The sequence below is a fragment of the Equus przewalskii genome, chromosome 12 (genome assembly GCF_037783145.1).
Source record: "Equus przewalskii isolate Varuska chromosome 12, EquPr2, whole genome shotgun sequence".
Lineage (NCBI taxonomy): Eukaryota > Metazoa > Chordata > Mammalia > Perissodactyla > Equidae > Equus > Equus przewalskii.
This window is the reverse complement of record NC_091842.1, coordinates 38,529,680-38,549,276: the sequence shown is the minus strand read 5'-3', so window position 1 is coordinate 38,549,276 and position 19,597 is coordinate 38,529,680. Positions and strand designations below refer to the sequence as shown.

Here is a 19,597-nt window from a genome sequence, read left to right as displayed (position 1 = left end):
GTGTCTGGTGAGCGCCGGCTTGCTGATTCATAGATGGACCTTTTCACTGTGTTCTCACCTGGTGGGAGGGGTCTGGGGCTCTGTGGGTCTCTTATCGGAGCACTAGTGCCACTCATCAGAGCTCTGTCCTCATGACCTAATCACCTCCCACAGGCCCCACCTCCACTTGCCATCACACTGTGGGTGAGGTTTCAACCTGTGAATTTGGGGGACACAGACTCTGGTCTCTTGATAAACATGGGTTTTAAAAACTCTTGAGTGTGTAGAGGGATTCAAACAGAGCAGACATTTCGGGGGAGAGTGTGGAGGTCCCTGTGTTTCTCTTCCCACCCGTCTCCCCATCTCCTCGGGAGAGTCCCAGTGCATTAGGTATGGCTCCCGGGAGACCCTCTGTTCCATGGATCCGTCTGACCTGCGCTTTGCCATTTTACTCGGACCCCCTGGAGTCTCGGCGTGTCCTGGGGCCTTGCTCCTTCTCAGGGCTAGTTCATTTCAGTAGTTCGGAACGTTGCCGTTTCTGGACTGTAAGTGATGCTCAGCGCACACGTGTACTTCCAGGTATTTGGAAGTGGAACACATAAAACAGGAGGGAACCCCAAGTCTGCTGGGCTCACTCTGGCCATGAGGGCGCCCCCACCCTCCCCGCCGTCACTGAGACAGCCTCTCGCCAGTGGTCTTGGGCCCTCGATTTTCCTCAGCTGTGGAAGATGGTGAACGCCTGTGTCCTTCCACTCCTGGCTTGTAAAGGAAAACGGGGTCGTGTGTGGGAATGTGGGGAGGCCCCAGGAAGAGCGCTCTTGGTCTTGGTTTCAGTGACCGTCCACCCATTTATTGTCCAGGTCGCCTGGATGCCCGTAAGAGCAGAGAGGACGTGAACCACCTGGGCTTGAGTGCCCCTGGACGGGCGACGGGGGAGAGGGCGGGCATGACTTTGTTGTAGCCGGAGTGTTTGAACATGGCCCCTCTGAGGCCTGAGGCCGTGCAGTCCTGGACTGTGCTGGGGCTGCTAGGCTGAAATAGGGACCTCGAGTCCTCTGGCCCTCCAGAAGGATCTTCTGACCCGGAACGCCTTCGCATGCGGGTCATTGTGTGTGAACAGCCACCCTTTGTGACCAGTGATGACACCACTGACCGCCCTGCCCTGTGCTGCCTGCGGGAGGGGAGGCGCCCAGTGTGCGGTTGAGACACACTGTGGGCTCCACCATCGCCAGCCGGGTGACCCCTGAGCTCAGTTTCCTACGTGGAGAGTGTGGGGGCAGGATATGTCCCCCCTTGATGGGCTCCATGGGGAAACTGGGCCAGGGCACCCACGGGAGGCGGGGGAGGAAGAGCCGGGGGTTGGAGGGTTGGTTTCGGTTCTCTTTTCATCTTCCTGTCTTCCTTTTTACTTTTCCCCCTCAGTCGCCTTTTCTTTCTTTCTTCCCTCCCTTTTCATACCTCTGCCTGCTCTTCTTGGTCCTAAAGTGTGCACGCACACACAGATGCACACATGTATACACAACACATACATATGCCATACACATGTACACACGTTTGTGTGCGCACACATACAGACACACCTGTATACACATACACAATCGTGTGTACACATACACATATCTGCATACACATACACACGTGCGTGTGCACACCTGCACACCTGTATACACACATATGCATACATGCACATATGCACAATACACCTCTACACATGCACACACACCTGGGAGCCGCTGCCAGTTCCCTCTCATGCGCACATTCCTGCTTTCAAAGTTCCTTTTTAAAAAGGTGAGCATTTAGACGGCTGGCCCCATGGCCGAGTGGTTAAGTTCACGTGTTCCGCTTCGGCGGCCCAGGGTTTCGCCAGTTCGGATCTTGGGCGTCGACGTGGCACTGCTCGTCAGGTTATGTTGAGGTGGCGTCCCACATGCCACAACTAGAAGGACCCACAACTGAAACACACAACTGTGTACTGAGGGATTTGGGGTGAAGAAGAAGAAGAAGAAGAAAGGATTGGCAACAGATGTTAGCTCAGGGCCAATATTTAAAAAAAAAAGTGGGCATTTAAAAACCACGTAGGAAAGTGCAGAGAGTGATTTAGCCACTGCCCTTCCTTCAGAGTCCACGGTTCACTTGGTTCATATTGTTGTGTCTTCAGACGGCACCTCCCCCACACGTCGCCTCCCGCCGGGTCTGGCCCTGCGCTTCCCTCCCATGCTTGTCCCGTCGGCCCGGGGCTGCCTTGCGCTCTGTCTTCACAGTCATGTGTCTGTTCCGTGGTGCTGTGCAGAGACCTCGCTCAGACTTTTCCCTGGGGTGTGGGCCCAGCTTGTGTGTGCCACCGTCTGTTTGTCCACGTCCTTATCGAGGAATGTGGGAGGCGGTCCAGCTTCTTAGCTTGAAGGGCTTTAGTGATCACCGTACTGTCTGTCTCTGCAGCCAAACTGTGTACATAAACTGAAATAGGATTGTAAAAGGGTTTTGAGTTTGAGTGGCCGTCACATATACCCACTTGGTCAAAACAGCACCAATATTACAGTTTTTATAAATAACAATCATAAATACTAAAAAACAGTGAACGTGTATCTCTTAAGTAGATGGGCTGCTTTTTTCCACTAGTTAGTTCACGTGGTCACAGCTGCATGTACCCGTTGCTGGAATGAGACAGGTCAGCGTCAATTCTAGTTCTCTTTTTCGTTTTCAGTTGAGAATGGTCGTTCATAAGTAAGCAGATGGGAATTAACAGGGGTCTGATACAGCAGTAGCATCTAGTTCCAAGTTATTTGCCAAAAAAAGATAAAGATCTCATAAAGACCTAAGACCAAAAAAATATTGTTGCTGGTTTACCAGGTGAGAACTGAAGTTCCTCCAGTTTGTAGTAACAGCTTTATTGAGATATAATGCACGTACTGTGACGTTCACCCTTTTCAAGCGTACGATTCAGTGGTTCTCCAGAACACAGTTCTAGGTGTACGGTAATACAGCCACTGCTGCAGCACACATCCTTGTCCCATGTCTCCAATCTTTTTAGAATAATTGTTTTGTTTTAAAATAATACACATTAAAAATAAGTAAAATAATATGCGTTAATTATAGAAAGCATGCAAAATACAGTCAAAGCCAAAAAAAAGTAATGCTCATCCATTGCCTCTTAATCCACAGGTTTTGGTTTGTAGCATTTATGCCTGTGAGGTTATTAAAGCTTAAAACTGCACTGAGACATGGTGGCCTCCTGTGCACATACAGCGTCAGGTTGTGAAGAGTGCGGTGGGGGAGAAAAAGCAGAGAAGGGGAGTGGGCAAGCAGGCTGGAAGGTGGAGGTTGCAAATTTAAAAAGGAATGATCAGAAACGGCCTTGCTGAGAAGGAAACATGAGGTGAAGGATCAAGGTAGAGTTCTGGGGGAAGATCTTCCCAAGCATTGGAAACAGCAAGTGCAAAGGCCCTGGGGTATGAATGCGATGGACAGGGTCTGCATTGAATAGGGCCTTGCAGACCATGAGGAGGAGTTTGGGACTTATTCTAGCATGATTAGGAAGCCATCAGAAGTTTGTGAGCAATGGAATGTGGGAAACAGACTTTGGGACTAGGTGAGAGTGGGGAGACTGGTAGAGCAGTAATCCAGACCGGAGATGCTGGTGGCTTTGACCAGGGTGGTGGCCACAGGAACATGTTAGAGAAGGAGGAGAGAAGGAGTCACCCAGACTGGATTTCGGAAGCCCATTGTATTAGTTATCTCTTGTTGAGTAATTAAGAATTTAGCTGTTTATAACAATAAATCCTATTACCTCACAGTTTCTGAGAGTCAGGAATTTGGGAGTGGCTTAGCTTAGTAGCTTTGGCTCAGAGTCTCCCAAATTCCTTGAGGTTGCAGCTAGGCTGTCAGCTGGGCTGCAGGATCTGGCCGCCAGGGGGCTCCCTCACAGGGTGGGAGGCCTCAGTTCCTTGCCCCATGGACCTCTCTGGAGGGCTGGTTGAGTGTCCTCACAGTGTGGCTGCCGGCCTTCCCCAGAGCCTTGGAAGTCCCGCTCCATCATTTCCACAGTCTCTTACTGGTTACACGGGTCAGCCCTCCTCGGTGTGGGAAGAGTCTGCCCAGAGATTGATACCTGGAGGTGAGCACTGTGGGCTGCCTTGGAGGAGAGCTCCCTCCCCCATTCCTGCCTGTGGAGCAGAGAGCTGGAGACCTGTTGGGTAGAAAGTGGTTGGGCCTGGAAGGTCCCCCAGGGGAGGTTGGAGCAGGAGGCTCCACGCCAGGGACCCTTCTCCTGCCTGGAAGGCCTTGGGACGGCCCGGTCCCCATGCCCGATTCTCTCCTGAGCTTTCCTGAGCCTTCCCTCCAGACCGGTTACGGCCTCCGTCCTCCCGGGCGGGTCAGAGATGAATGAAATGATACCGCAGATCCAGAATTTCAACTGTGGTCAGTGCTGACGTGAGAAGGTACTCGGGGCTCGGATTTGGGTGGGGGAGCTGACTGGGTCTGGGGGTCAGGGAAGGTGTATTCGTCTGCTAGGGCTGTCGAGACAAAGCACAGTTGTCCCTCCGTGTCCGTGGGGGATTGGTTCCAGGACCCCCCATGGCTGCTCAGTCCCTTACTAGAAAGGCATAGTATTTGCATATAACCCATGTGCATCCTCCCGGATCCTTTGTCATCTCTGGATGACTTACAGTACCTAACACAACATGAATGCTATGTGAATAGTTGTTATACTGTATTGTTTAGGGAATAATGACAAGAGCAAAAAAGCTGTGCGTGTTCAGTGTGGACGCAACCAGTGTGGCCTTTCTGTGCGAGGGTGGTCAGACCCACAGGTGTGGAGTCACGGATGTGGAGGGCCGATGGTACCACAGACCAGGTGGCTTAAAACACCAAGTTCAGACTCTCCTAGTAATGGAGGCCGGAAGGCCGAAGTCAAGGTATGGACGGGGCCGTGCTCCCTCCGAAGGCTGAGGGTGGTGTCCTCCTGCCGCTTCCGGCCTCTGCGGCTCCAGGCGTGCCTCGCCTCATAGCTGCGTCACCCCAGTCTCTGCCTCCGTCGTCACACTGCCTTCCTCCCTCTGCGTGTCTCTGTGCCCAGAGCTCCCTCTCCTTTCTCTCATGGAGACACTGGTCACTGGGTTTAGGGTCCCTTAGGTCACTCTGACCTTCTCTTATCTTGATTACATCTGCAAAGACCCTGGTCCCAGACAAGGCCACACACACAGGTGGGGGGGTGAGGACTGGGACGAGTCCGTGTGGGGGACACAGCTCCCCCGCTGTGGAGGCAGTTGTGTTAGCCTGGAGGGCTGGATGGGTCTGTGAGCGGGGAGGCGGGTCTGGGGGAGGGCAGAGTGTGGGGGCTGAGGCTGCAGCGGGAGCGTTCTCGAGCCTTCTCTGGGTGGAGCATTTCTCGGGGCTGACCGGGAGATGCCCCCATGGGGCTGTGTTAGCTCATCTACAACTGCCTTCCTTTTCTACACAGGAAACTACTTTGCCTCGCACTTTTTCATGGGAGGTGAGAAGTTCGACACCCCCCACCCCGAAGGTTACCTGTTCGGAGAGAACATGGATCTGAACTTCCTGGGCAACCGCCCGGTCCAGGTGGGTCTCAGGGCTGAGCAGGTGGGCGGCGCGGGCGAGGCCCCTGCCCTCAGCCATCTGTGTCTCAGTTGTGAGGACGAGCAGGCACCAAGTCACCCCAAACGGGGCAGAGCTGCCGGACAGACCCGTACATGTGACATGGACTGGGGTGTGTCCTGGCACTGCCCCTCCAGAGGCCAGACAGCCAAGAGAGGGTCATTGGGAGCAAGGCAGCTGCTACTGAATCTGGTGGATCCAGGCTGTGGGGCTCCGGAGGGTTATACATCTGATCCTGGGCCTCTTGGGTGACTGTCCTTAAAAAGAAGAAAGAGCACTCATGTTCCACAGATCAGTGGGCGAAAAATGTGATCCAGAGGAGAGGTGCACACGGCCAGGGATGTTATCAAAAGTTCGCCTTCACCAGTCACCAGAGGAGTGTCTGCTGTCATTCAGCACACGATTGGCACCTGCTGTGTGCCTGGGACTCTTCCAGGGGCAGGGGACAGAGGACAGATCCTACCCTGTTCCCTGGCGGGTTGCAGACAATAGAGAGCATTTGATGAATGGGGACTGAAAAGAGGGAAACGAGTGAGGGCCTGTGCAGGGGACACTGAGTGAGGATTGGGTTTTATGCTTTGAAGTGCTGGTCCCCAGCCTGGGCAAGGGGTCAGGTGGGAGGCTGTCTCTCTCAGGAGGCACTGGACTCTGTCCCCTAAGGCTGCTGAGTCCTGGTGGGTCCTGGAGCCTGGCGGGGTGGGGGGTCCTCTGGACCAGGGGGCTCTAGGCTGTTTTAGCCACGGAGCAGCTGGTTGACACAAATCTTGATCCTTTAATGGACGGAAGGCGAGGGGCTGGGGCCTAGAGTGCGCTCTCCCCCATGGAGCTTCCACATCGAGCTGAGCCTGCGCTACCCTCCCAGGTCCATGAGAGCCAGAACAGAACGTCACCTCCAACCCAGGGTCTGGCTCACACAGGCCTCCCGGAACTCTTTCTCTCTCTTTAACTTTTACCTCGAAACCATTGTAGATTCACCTGCAGTTGTAAGAAAAGATGTGGAGAGATCCCGCCCCGCCTGCCCTTCACCCCGTTTCCCCAGTGACTGCATCCTGTAGAACTGCTGTGCTGTCACAGGCAGGAGGCTGACACTGACGCCCCCACGTTCTCCTGAGGCCGCCAGTTTACGGCGCTCATCTGTGCACGCGTGTCCCTTCCAGACCCTTTGTGGGCCATCATCCTTGTGTGGAAAGCCCACCTTGTTCAGGGCAGCAGTGGGGTGTCAGGTCCCACCTCCGGGAACACGGCCTGAGAGCCCCAGCCGCTGCCCCTGGCTCCCTTGGGCCAGGTTGTGCTCACCGGGGGTCCTTCCTGGAGTTGGGGGCCCTGGCCACGTGGCCAGGTCCTTCTGGTGATTCTGGTCCCGGCCGCCCCGTCCGGACGTGTTGGCTGTGCTTTCCCTTGTGTGGATGCGGATAATGCCGTCCAGCGGTTGGCGTGAGGGCCCCAAGGACGGGTGTGTTGTGACACTTGCTCCCGTTACTCCTGTCTTCCGTCCCCTGCCGCGCCCTGGAGTCACCTGGCGTTGCTTTGGGTTTTTCCCTCCTAGTTTCCGTACGTCACCCCCGCCCCCCACGAGCCAGTGAAGACGCTGAGGAGCCTGGTGAACATCCGGAAAGACTCGCTGCGGCTCGTGAGGTACCTGTGACCCCTCGGGGGTGCTGTGGCCCACGTGGGTCCCCCAGCGCCTGGGGCCTCTGCTCCCTCGGGGGTGGCATCAGAAGGCCGTGGGCAGGGCTCACCCAGGGTTGCCCCTGGGCTGAGGGTGGAAAGTGTGGGGGCCAGCAGGGCTCCATGTGGACCCTGAGCTTCTAGACCAGGGTTCTCAGCCGGGCCCTGTGCCCCAGGGACCCCGGGCTGTGTCTGGAGGCATTTTTGGTGGTCACAGCTGTGGGGGTAGGTGCTACTGACATCTGGTAGGCAGAGACCAGGGATGCTGCTCAGCACCCTGCAGTGCACGGGGTGGCCCCCACGGCCCAGATGATCCAGCCCTGAACGTGAGGGCGAAAAACTGCTTTAATCCTGTGAGACCTGGGGTGCTGGGGCCGGCTCCCCTTCTGTGGGCTGAGGCAGGAGGACGGCACCCTGTATTGCTGAGCCTTATTCTCCAAATGGAAAGTGGCCTCCGCGTTTCTAGAAAGATGAGACGTGGCCAGGCAGCCGACTCCAGGGGCCCCTCAGAGTGGTATACACTGTGTGGGGTGGTGTGCACTGTGGGGTGGGGATGCTCTTGCAGGTCTGGCCCCTGACCTGCCGCCTGTCCCTCTGTCTCCCTGGCAGGTACAAAGATGGTGCCGACAGCCCCACTGAGGATGGCGAGAAGCCCCGCGTCCTCTACAGCCTGGAGTTCACCTTTGATGCTGACGCCCGGGTGGCCATCACCATCTACTGTCAGGCGGTGGAGGAGTTCCTGAACGGGACAGCTACGTGAGTTCCTGTGGTGCCTGGCGGGCCAGGGTGTCGGGGCTGGTCCCAGCAGCTCTGCTTCTTGTCTGTATTAGATATCTGAGCTTTTGGAGGTTTTATTTGAAGTAAGGGGCCTGCTCACCCAAAAAGTTTGAAATGTGCACCTTCACGACCCTGACAGGGCTGCCTCCAGTCTGCAAGGCCAGACACGGACGGGATGGGATGGGCAGAAATGCGCCCGCTTCTGTCCTGTCAGAGAAAACCCGTTGGAGGCCAGGTCTGATGTGGGGATGGAGCGGGGGTTGAACTCAGGCTTCAAGTCTGTCCATACACGAGCAGCCCCCCCCGCCCAGGGCCTGTCTCTCAGGCCAGACGTGCCCAGGCCCTCAAGACTGTCCTTTGTCCTGGAGACCAAGAGAGGCCCCAGGGACAGCAGGTGTGGGCCCGGGCAGAGGGTGGTGTGTTGGATTCCTGAATGGGGACCGGCCCGAGTTTATCAGAGTTGGAAATGCGTGCACTCTTTGACCCAGCCGTTCCTTTTCTGGGAATTGATCTGGGGGATGTGCTCGCCTGGGTGTCTACCGTGTGCAGAAGAGGGTCCAGGAAGCACTGTTGGGAATAGCAAGGCGTTGGAGACCACCTGGTGTCCTCCAGTGGGGACCCGATGCGTCAGCTGGGGTGAAACCGCAGTGGGGCCCATGCGGTGCTCAGAGAGCATGACCCCTCTGTGTGGATGATTCTGGGACAGCTCCAGGGCACACGTGTAGTGAAGGAGCAGAGTGAGTAGCCGTGGGCTGCTGTTTGAGAATTAAAGACAACACAGCGTGCACACGGGCGTGAATGTGCCTTGACTCCCCGGGAGTGACATGTGGGTGCGAATGGGCAGAGAAACAGGTGGCTGGAACAAGCACGGGGGTGGCACTTTGGACTGGGTACTTTTTTGAACTGTGTTTGTTCACAAACAGTCAGCAAACCGTAAAAACCAAATGGAAAGGTGCAGCCGCATCTGGAAAGGTAGCAGAGTTGTCTGGCAGGTGTGCGCTTGGGTAGACTCATAACCAGGCCCTACCTGGGCAGAGCTGGTAGCGAGTAGAATGAGGCCATGTTCCACGTAGGCTGGCTTCCTGCCCCGCCAGAGAAAGGCTAGGACCTGCAAGTCAGGTTTCTCCTAGGTCCCCAAAGACCAAGGGCTGCTGGCCAGTGAGGATGGCCCCCAGGATGGGCCGCAGCAGAGCGCTGGCGCGGGGCAGAGGCTCACGTCTTTTCTCCTGGCTGCCCCTTCAGGTACAGCCCCAAGAGCCCTGCGCTGCAGTCCGAGACCGTTCACTACAAGAGAGGGGTGAGCCAGCAGTTCTCCCTGGCCTCCTTCAAGATTGACTTCTCGGAGTGGAAGGACGATGAGGTAACCTCCTGGCTGGGCACCCCTCTCCCTGGCCCCTTGCCTCAATTTCCTCCCCTTTGTGGAGGTGGCAAGCACCATGGGGCCGATTCGCTCAGATTCCTTGCATGGTTGATAAACATCAAGAGTGGCTGCTGACCAAGGTGTGTGCTCAGTTGGGTGTGTGCTGGACCGTGGAGTGTGGTGCGGTCCATGTGTCGGCTGGACTGGAGACCGAACCCCAAGGGAGCAACTGCAGTTAGAGGCTCCGGTACTGGGCTTTGGTGCGGTTGTCGGGGCCACAGGACTGCAGCATGGCAGGATCCCTTCCACCTGGTGTCCCACAGCTGGGGACGGTCATTTACATGACACGAAGGGTATTCATTGCAGCTCTGTCTAATCGTAGAAATTGGAGGCAACCTGCATGTTCATCATGAGGGGATTGCTTAGCTCCCCGATGTTATGGGAGCCACTTATATATATACGATATGGGCACCGTAGTTCACTTCTCTTGTGGGATGCCATGCAGCCCTAAAGCAGGTGCAAGAGACCCGTGGGTACCATACATACCGATGTGGAAGGCCCCTTCTGGGCTCAGAGAAGAGTAAATGCAGACAGATACAGGATAATCTCGTGTGTGTGACAACCACAAAAATGCACAGACCCATTTCTGCAGGGATGTGTCTGTGTATATAATCCTGGAGGGAAAACCGGAGAAGATCCACATCAAACCAAAGACAGTGGTTACTTCTGCAGAGGGTCTTGGTATAAGGAAGAGAGGTAAATAACACACAGACTACACACAGACAGTGTGAGTGTTGATGCTGTATACGTTTCTGGTTATTTTTTCCTTTTCTTCTTCTTCTTCTTTTTTTTTTTTACCAGTTAATGTATAATGTACATACCATAAAACTCACACATTTTAAATGTTTGGCGATTTTTAGTAAATCTACCATCACAACCATCACCACAATCCAGTTTTAGAACATTTCTGTCTTCCCAGTGGGATCCCTTGTGTCCATTTACAGTTAGTCCTTTTTCATACTCCCCACCCCTGGTAACCGCTCATCTGCCTTCTGTCTCTATGGATTTGCCTGTTCTGGATGTTTCGTATAGATAGAATCATGTAACATGTAGCGTTTTGTGTCTGGCTTCTTTCACTGAGCTGAGTTCTCTAGCTTTTTTAATAGAAGGTAGCCTGTATTATGTTACTAAAATACGTAAAAGGGGAGGGAATGGAGGTAGCAACGCATGGTGTGGTATAGGAATTGGCCAGGAAGGTTCTGGATTACTGGGTATGTCAGACAGTTCGATCTTGGCCGTGTATGCTTGCTAGTCAGGGTGCTTTGATGGCCAGCGACAGAAGCTGCCTCTGCATCACTTACGTGAGAAAGATGGATCTTCTGAAAGAAGGATGGGGCGGTGGAAGCCAAAGGAAGAGCTGAACAGCTGGTCCCTGGGGACTCTCCAGCCCCATCCCATCAGCTGGTTCCGTCTCTCTATGTACATACTCTCAGTTGGGATACCCAGCAGGTGCATCTGGTCCTGCCCACCCTCCTTTGGATGGGGGAAGGTGGCTGCCAAGAAGAGAGTGGGGCTGGGAGGGGCAGAAAGGGGCTGGACTGACACGCGGGTGCTTCCACCCCTGGTGACTTGTCGGCGGGCTGGGCTGAGGCTTTGCCTCTGGTGACCTCTGTCAGAGTCCACTCCCTCGGAATTTTGGCCCCGAAACAGATCCCCTGTGTGTTTGCAGATGTGCTGAGTTCGGCCAACAATTTGGGTTCTAGACACCCAGTGAGGTCAGTTGTTCTGGGGGTACACCTGGCTGGTGGGCCAGTCTTGAGTACCACATCAAAGCACCCCCTTTCCTCCCTGAGAGCATCAGGGAGCCTGCATCCCCGACTTGTGGGTGTGTGGCATGGTGGGCGCGGCGGGCAGGTGCATCAGGCCTGTCCAGTGTTGAGTTATCTAGCGCCCCGTCCTGGTCTTTGCCTTCTCTGTCACCTCAGCTGATCTGTCCTTCTCGAAATCAACTCTTTTTCTTATATATGTATTTTTATTGCAATAGAATATGCAAACCTAGAATTTACTATCATGAGGTCCATTCATAATGTGGTGCACCACTCTGCAGTTCCAGAACATTTTTATCACCCCAGAAGGAAAGCCTGCACCCATTAAGCAGCCACTCCCATTCCCCCTCTGTTACGTGTATTTTTAGATGGAAACTACATCAGTCCTTACTGTAGCTGGGAACCTGATAAGCCTTGACATAAATAGGAGGTTCTGGAAGTTAAACTGTACGGAGAACAAAATGGTGTTATTATGTCTTACATCCTGACATGATGACATTGCCTGCTGAAGACGTTGAAGCGGGTATTGGCTGGTGTTAGAGGTGTGACAGACCCTCTGGCACCAAACTCAGATTCCTCCTTCGTCCCAGGGTTCTCAGCCTCGGTGCTGTGGACGTTTGGGGCCCGGGGCATTCTCTGTGGTGGGCTGTCCTGTGCTCTGTGGAATGTTGAGCAGCGTCTCTGGCCTCCACCTGCCAGGTGTCAGGAATGCTCTTGCCGCACTTTTGACAACCGAAGATGTCTCCGGACATGGCCAGGTGTCCCCTCAGCCACAAGCATCATGCTTTCGGAGGCTTGGCCATCCTTTTTTTAGCCGTTTTCCCCAGATTTGCCTATTTAAAGATTACAGCAGTAATATATGCTTATTGTAAAATTTGCAAATTATACAGAATTTGTAAAGCAGAATGTCCCACCCCCTACCCTGCTAGTTGAGTCTTTCTCCAGGGGTGACCACTTCTGACCATTTGGGGCATGTATTCCAGACTTTTTTCATGTATGCGTTAGTTTGTTTTTTGTAAAAATGCAGCCATATTGTTACTATTCTGTAGCTTGTTTTTCTAAATAGCTTACTGAGATAGAATTCACATACTAAACAATTCAACCTTCTAAGGTGTACAATTTGGTAGTATTTACTGTATTCACAGAGTTGTGCAACCATCACCACTATCTAATTCCAGAACATTTTCATCACCCTGAAGAGGATCTCTGTACCCATTAGCAGTCTCTCCCATTGCCCCTGCCCCCGCCCCCAGCCCCTGGCACCCACTCATCGACTTTCTGTCTCCATGGATTTGCCTGTGTGGACAATTCATATAAACAGAATCCTGCAGTATGTGGCCTTTTGTGACTGCTTTCCTCCACTGAGCATCCTGTCTTCAAGGTTCATCCACGTTGTGGCACGTGTCAGTGCTTCATTCCTGTTTATGGCTGAAGAATATTCTGCTGTGTGGATGGACCACGTCTTCTTTATCCATTCATTAGTTGATGGACATTTGGGGTGTTTCCACCTTTTGGCTAATGTGAATAATGCTGCTGTGAATGTGTACAAGTTTTTGTATGGTTTATGTTTTCATTTCTTTTGGCTGCAGTTTGGTTTTTAAATTAATTTTATTTTTTAAGACTATTTTTGTAGAGTAGTTTTAGGCTCACAGCAACATTAAGAGGAAGGTCTGGAGATCTCCCGTGCGCCCCCTGCCCTGCATGTGCACAACTGTATTCAGGACTGGATCGTGTTGTGCACATGTTTCCTGGTCAGCGCGTGCAGGTCCCCTCGTGGTGGGAGTGGTTTGCTGGTTTTCCCTACCAGCTCCCTCACAGGCTTCCATTTATTTTCCAAGACCACATCCCCCTCCTCCGTCTTTTGCCTTTTCCCTATTTCCCAGTGTCTGTCTGGCAGGGGCTTGCAAAGACCCTTGTTGGGTGGGCTCCTTTATCATGGGAGAGCCTGAGGGTGCCACATGTGGGGCTCCCACCGAAGCCATGTCGGGGAGGAGCGAGGTGGGAGCCGAGGGGCCTGCCAGTGACTCGTGCTGGCGTCAGCTGCCTGGTTCTCTCCTGACCTGGGCGGCCCTTTTCCCTAAGAAAGCCCCTCTTCCTGCATTAAAGATCAGCATCTCCCTCGGACTCTGGGGCGGGCGGCAGTCTCTGTGCTCTCCCCACGGGCTTCACTCTCGTTCGTGACTTGTGTGCCAAGCTCTGCGGAGCAGGAGTTTTGGGGGAGATCGTCCTTGCTCCTGGGTCCTCACGCTCTGTGGGCCTCTGGGGAGCCTCGCCCTCCCATGTGATGTCACCAGGATGGGGTGCCAGCTACAGATGCACAGGAGCTCCGTGTGTGGAGGCTCGTTGTGGCAGGCATCCAAGGGTGGCACAGCGTCCTGGCCCTGGTGCCTGGTGAGAGTCGGGGTCATGGTGCCCCCATCATCCCCATCCCTGTGCCCTGGCCCAGCCCTGGCTGGTGTGAGTCAGAGCTTGCAAGCCAGGTGAGTGCCATGTGTGGCGGGCTGCCCTGGGCTCTGCCGACAACACGCCATCTCTGAGCTGCGCTAGCAGCGGCACCTGGTGGGCTGCTGCGGCAGAGCCTTCCAAGCAGTGTCTGTGTCTGGACTTCTTTGGTTGCAAGTGACAGAAACACACCTCAGTCTGGCTGAGGAAAAGAAAACTAGGAATTTATTGGCATAGATTTGGAAAAAGCTGGATGGCTTGCGGTTTCCTCCAGGGGCCTGTGTCATCAGGACAGGGTCTGCTCCCTTGAGCCAGCCTCGCTCTCGGGCTGGCGCTCTGCAGACCAGCAGAGTGACACTGTCCCGACCTGGTCCCAGAGTACTCAGATGCACCGTCCTAGGCCATGTGCCTTCCCTCTGTCGCTCCCAATTGAAGCAGGCACAACCCATCCTCTGGCCAGACCACACAGGCCCAGGGTAGGAGAGAGGTCGTTTGCGGATTTTCCCAAGGACATCTGTGTGTGGGGTGCTCACTTAGCACAGGCTGTCCATTATGAGCCCCGTCTGCCTGGGGACAGGAGGAGAGAAGAGCCCGGGTCACCGCCTGCTGGTGCCACCACCACACACACCTCCCCAGACTGGTGGCTGTTATTCCAGCGCCAGTGAAACACGACTGTCAGCTGGTGCTGAGGCAGCATTAGCGTGGGAGGGAGAAAGAAGATGCAAATCACCTGCAGCCTCTCAGCACCGAGCCGCCCATGTCAGCGCCCCGGCTGATGCTTCAGCCCCCGGCCGGAAGCATAGGGGCGGTGTGGGCGCGCTGCACGAGCTCTGCTCCCATCCGCTCTGTCACCTGAACTCCCCCTCCTGGGCTTAATCACAGTCTTCGGAAGGGCAGCTCCTGCACGTCACTCCCAGCGTCATCTGCGTCACCAGGGTGACTTTGGGATGGTCGTAGGCAGGATCACTCCCTGGGCCCTGCGTCAGGGTGGAGAGGGCAGAAACAGGCTTGCAGAGGGGCCCCCAGATGGCTGTGGGTGGCATGTAACTCCTGTTTTAGGTGGTCACCTCTGCCGCTCCAGGGGTCACGTCAGAGCAGAGCAGGAGCATGGAAAGGGTATCCCGCACTCTTGGAGGTCCAGATTCCCCTCTGAGGCCACAGGGAGTGTGAGGCCTGGCTGGGTCCTGGGCAGGCCTGGACACATCTCCCATGTCCCTGCGTGCAGATGGTGTGTCCCCAGTGAGTCCTGTGTTCCCTGGAGTCCCTGCCCTGCGTTGTCTTGTGAGGCCCTCCTCAGCGCCCGCCACTTGAACATGCAGAGCTTCAAGTGGCTGTTGGTCATGCCTGCTCTCTTGGGCACCACGCTCAGAGCCTTTGCATCAGGCATAGCTTTTATCCCTTTTTTACAAATGGGGAAACTGAGGCTCGGGTCATGGAGCCAGACTCGAACCCGGCAGTCCTGAGTCTGACCCTGTCCTAATACCTGGCCCCCTGTGGGCTCTTGTCCTATCTCCCACTGACAGCCTGGGACCCACATGTGCCTTCCAGGCCCCCCCCGATGCAGCCCCCGCTGCGAGTGTCCTCAGCTGGTTGCTTCTGTCCCGTGGGCTCTGTGCGACCTGACTGCAGGCCCCCACTGGTGAGTGGATGTGGAGACTGCGCCCGAGTGGACATGTCGGGGGAGAGTGGCCTTCAGCTGGAGCACGGCAGGGAGCCACGGAGGGGTTTAAGCTGGAGGAAAATGAAAGGTGAAAGGAGTTTCTCTGAGTCCAGCTGTGCCACGTGGTCCCCTTCACTTTCCTCCTATCCCTGGTTGGGGCCACTCTGGGCACCTTTGTCACAAGGTTAGTCACAGTTACCCTGGGACCCAGCACTTCCGTGCCTTGGTGTCTACTCAGGAGGACTAAAAACGGGTCCAGACAGCTGCTTGTCCAGCTGTGTTCATGGCAGCATCCATCGCAACAGCCAAAGAGGGGAACAGCCCAGTGTCCACTGACAGGTGAATGATAAACAGTGTGGTCTGGCCATACAGTGGAATATTATTTGGCTGTGAAAAGGAATGAAGCACTGATATGTGCTACAAAGTAGGTCAACCTCGAAAACAGGATGCTGGGTGAAAGCAGCCAGACACAAAAGACATGTTGTGTGATTCCATTTCTCTGAAACGTCCAGAACAGGCAGGTCCACGGACAGAAAGTAGGATGGAGGTTACCAGGGGCTGAGGGAAGGGGTAGGAGTGATGGCTTAGTGGGCACAAAGTTCCTGTTTGGGACGATGAAAATGTCCTGGAAATGGGGATGGGTGCGTGACCTTACGAAGGTAGGTAATGCCCCTGAATTACACACTTGGAACACAAATTTGCCGTTTTAATCGTTTTTGTCTATTTTGCCACGCTGGCCAGGCACCTGCCTTCCCTCGCCATTGTGTCTGTCCTCTGAGCTCTGCCACCACGACACCTGCTCGCCAGGCCTCCCTCTCCAGCTCTGACTGGTCTCGCCTCCTTTTCTCCTCAGCTGAACTTTGACCTGGACCGAGGCGTGTTTCCAGTGGTCATCCAGGCTGTGGTGGACGAAGGAGATGGTGAGCGGCCTCACCTCTTCCTCTCTCTCTTGCGGGCGTGTGACCCTGTGGGGCAGAAGCTGCATCTTGAGGCCCTTCTCACTTCAGCCAGCAGGGCAGTTTATTCCAGAAGGTTGGAGGATGTTGGCTGAGCCCACTCAGCAGGTTTAGGGCTGTGGGCTCAAGCACCGAGCTCTCTGTCCCCTCTCCGGGGCGATGCTGCTCCTGGGCTCCCACCTGGGGCTGCGCGCTCCCTGCCAGCCTGGCAGGCCCATCGGCCTCCTAACCAACCCTTCCTCCTCCTGCCAGTCCTGCGGGTCTGTCCCTTGCTGCTGCTGTGGGCTGAGGGCCCCCCAGCCCAAGGTGCCGATGCTGGAGCCCTGCCAGGGCTGGGCTTGTCCCCAGGCTTACGGGCTAAGTCCTGGCTTCTCAGCCCTGCCAAGACGTTCCTCCAAGTCGTGTACAGAGTGAGACAGCAGGGGAAGAGCCAGCCTTGGGCAGTTCAGAGTGGCAGCTTGGAAGGAGATGTGGGCCTGAGGGAGTGGCAGGCCCCCTGGCAGAGGAGGGCAAGATGAGGACGAGTCCTCCAATGGGTTCTGGGCTCTGGAAAGGTGCCAAAAGGAGGAAGAGAAGCTGGGGCAGGGGCAGAGGAGGGGCTGAGGCCGGCTCTGACCCCTCCCTCCTCTCTCTCCTGGGCAGTTGTGGAAGTGGCCGGCCACGCTCACGTGCTCTTGGCCGCCTTTGAAAAGGTAAGTGGCATCCTACCCCACTGTCCCCGTGACGTGGGAGCTGTGGGCAGAGGGGTGATGTTTTGAGACCAGAAATCTGAACTTGGGGCTCATCCTTGGCCAAGCGGGCTTAGTGCCAGAGGCCCAGGGCAGGTGGCAGATTCCCCAGTGGTTCTCGGCTCCAGGGAGATGGCGCCTCGCAGGGGTGGCACCTCGGGTCCCCATCAGGAGGCTTTTCCAAGGGCGTCTGATGTGTGGGGAGGGGAGTGTTCTGGGAGGCCAGCCCTTTAGGACTCCCCATGACCTGCCAGCACAGGGATGGGACACAGATCAGCTTTCCTCTGGATGTGGAGGAATTCTCCGGGGTGGGCTTTCCCACCAGGCCCAGGGTCCTGGGTGTCACTGGAACCTCTCAGTCCCATCCGGTCCTCAAACACGTCCTCTGCCCCACCTCCATCTGGCTGTGTCACACTGGTCCCGAGGGGCTGGGTGGACGTCATCCTGACCTCTGGGACAGACATGTCTGTGAGGGTGCAACTGGGCCCCTCGTTCCCTGTCGTTTCCTCAGCGCTCGCTCGGCACACAGGAGGCACCTGGTGGAGGCTAGCGGGGTGAAGGAGGGCCTGCTGCCTGTCTAGCGCAGCCCTAGACCCTCTGTTGGTGGCAGAGGGAAAGGACACCCAGGCTGTCCTGGGGTCCCCAAGCTGACAGCCCACTTATAAAGAGGCCGTTTACGTGGAAGGAGTCGCTAATACCTTTAGTGTTACGTATATTTGACCTAGGGAGGTGTTGGCCATTTTTTCCATGCAGACCCGAGTCCTCAGGCCCCCAGCTGTTTGTGTCTTGTGGTCGTGTATACGGGGTGTCTTGGGGTGTTGGCTTTGGCGATGGGGTGGTCAGCCTCACTGCTGACTCCGCGTTAGGACGTGGCAGGTCCCAGGGACAGTCCTGCTCACAGGTCACTGATGTTCCCGGGGACTAGGGAGTTTTATGTGTCCGTCTATGCAGCGAGCGAGTGCTTGCCTGTGCTGGCACAGCGTCCCTCTCGCTGAGAGCCCTGCCGGTGGTCGTGGGCTGCGCCTGTGTCTGAAGATGCCACGCTGACACCCCTGTAGGGCTCTGGGATGCTGGGTGAGCAGTCAGGTGTCTTCAGCCCCCACCTGTGGCCCATGCGGATGAGGATCAAGGACCCCACGAGGAAACCAGGCTCAGACTGCTTGTTCTAGACTTGCCATCATGCCTGCGTGTCCTGCCGACGCCGGCTTCCTGAGCCCGCTGTGCGTCTGAGGCCCCGAGCCTTAAGTGCAGAACCCAGCTCCTTCCTGTGATCTGGGTCTTTCCAGGCACCCCAGGGAGTCAGTCCGGCTGGACCTGAGGCCCCTCTGGCCCGTTTGTCCTGTGCTCTCCCTGGCCCCTGGGGCCGTGGTGACACTGGAGGCCCCGGGCGGAGATTGGGCCTTTCCCACTCCAGCTCTGGGCTCGCAGGCTGTGCTCCCCACGCTGGCCTTGTGGGACAGGTGGTGACTGTTTACCCATCTCCTTCTAGCTGAGATGGATGGGCCATCGCCGGCAAATATTCCTTTCCGTGCTTCTAGTTCAGGGCCCAGTGAGCAACTGCTTTATTTTTGGAGTGCACGGTACTAGAAACTTCCGTAGGAAGCCATCAGCTGTACCAGAAAATGCCAAGCTCTGGTCTCGGTTGGCTCAGGAGGATAATTGGTGTTGTCGCAACATCTCAGATCTCTTGCCTTTGTTAACCTTGTCGCCTCTGAGCAGTGTCTCCCCAGACACCACTGAATGTGTTTGCTCTGTCTTGTTCTTATGGTTTTACACCTTCGGGCTTTCCCGGGTCTGCGTGCACCTGTGTGTCCTTGTTTCTTCCCAGCTAAACCAAGCCCTTTGAGGGCTAGAACTGGCTTGTGCTGGTTCTTGCTGGTCAGGCGCTGCTGCTTGCTGTTGGGAGGCCCATGTCCATCAGCGTAACTTAGCTGATGGGCGTAAACATGAGTGTGCTTGAGCACCACCCGGGCAGGGTTGGGTGTTAGAGGTCAGAGCAGAACCCAGGAGGTGGTATTTTTAGAAGGTTCTCCAGGTAACTTCTTGGCCAGGTCAGAGGGCCACGTTTGAGAAGCCCTGGCTCTTCCATCTTCCCGTGGTCGCTCCTTTTTCAGTCATGGATGTGGAATGACTGAGACAGATCCTTCAGCTGGCTGAGCGGGGTTGCTGAGTGCTGCCAGTGGGGCCACGTTAAGTCTGTTTCCTTCTCTCCTGCAGCATGTCGATGGCAGCTTCTCCGTGAAGCCTCTAAAGCAGAAGCAAATTGTAAGTCTGTCCGTGGAATAACATGACCCCTTTTGATTTAAAAGACACGTGGACACACATGATCCAGTGGTCTCGTGGTTTGTTCTTCCTGGCCGCTATGGCTGCTGTCGAGGTAGCTGCTGCCGGCCTGTTGACTTGTCTGTCATCACTGTGGGCTCTGGGCTCCTGGACATCAGGGTCATCGGATGCGTGCTGTGTCCACCCACCACGTCCCATTGTTGGCTGCTGTGGGTTGTAGCTCTGAGTCTTGTCCAGCTTGAACATTCAGGAAGTGTTTGCTGAGTGAATGAATGATTGGACAGAGAGAAGAAGGAAACAGG

The 19,597-nt window shown here is 55.5% G+C and overlaps 1 protein-coding gene across 23 annotated transcripts in view; it reads left to right on the top strand.

Moving 5' to 3' along the window:
* MGRN1 (mahogunin ring finger 1) overlaps positions 1–19,597 on the top strand; it is a 48,557-nt gene that overhangs the window by 11,947 nt on the left and 17,013 nt on the right. For 13 of the 23 annotated variants that reach the window (XR_011524911.1, XR_011524909.1, XR_011524908.1 and 10 more), the window contains exons 2-8: positions 5,441–5,559; positions 7,142–7,230; positions 7,873–8,019; positions 9,283–9,400; positions 16,182–16,248; positions 16,927–16,976; positions 19,230–19,277. Coding sequence is in view for 18 of the 23 variants with exons in the window: in XM_070568566.1 (XP_070424667.1) it covers positions 5,441–5,559; positions 7,142–7,230; positions 7,873–8,019; positions 9,283–9,400; positions 16,182–16,248; positions 16,927–16,976; positions 19,230–19,277 (638 nt within the window). In the remaining 5 variants the exon portion in view is untranslated. Of the gene's footprint in view, positions 1–5,440; positions 5,560–7,141; positions 7,235–7,872; positions 8,020–9,282; positions 9,401–16,181; positions 16,249–16,926; positions 16,977–19,229; positions 19,278–19,597 lie in introns of all 23 variants that reach the window. The other 10 variants (XR_011524907.1, XR_011524906.1, XM_070568577.1 and 7 more) reach the window with 1 other exon arrangement.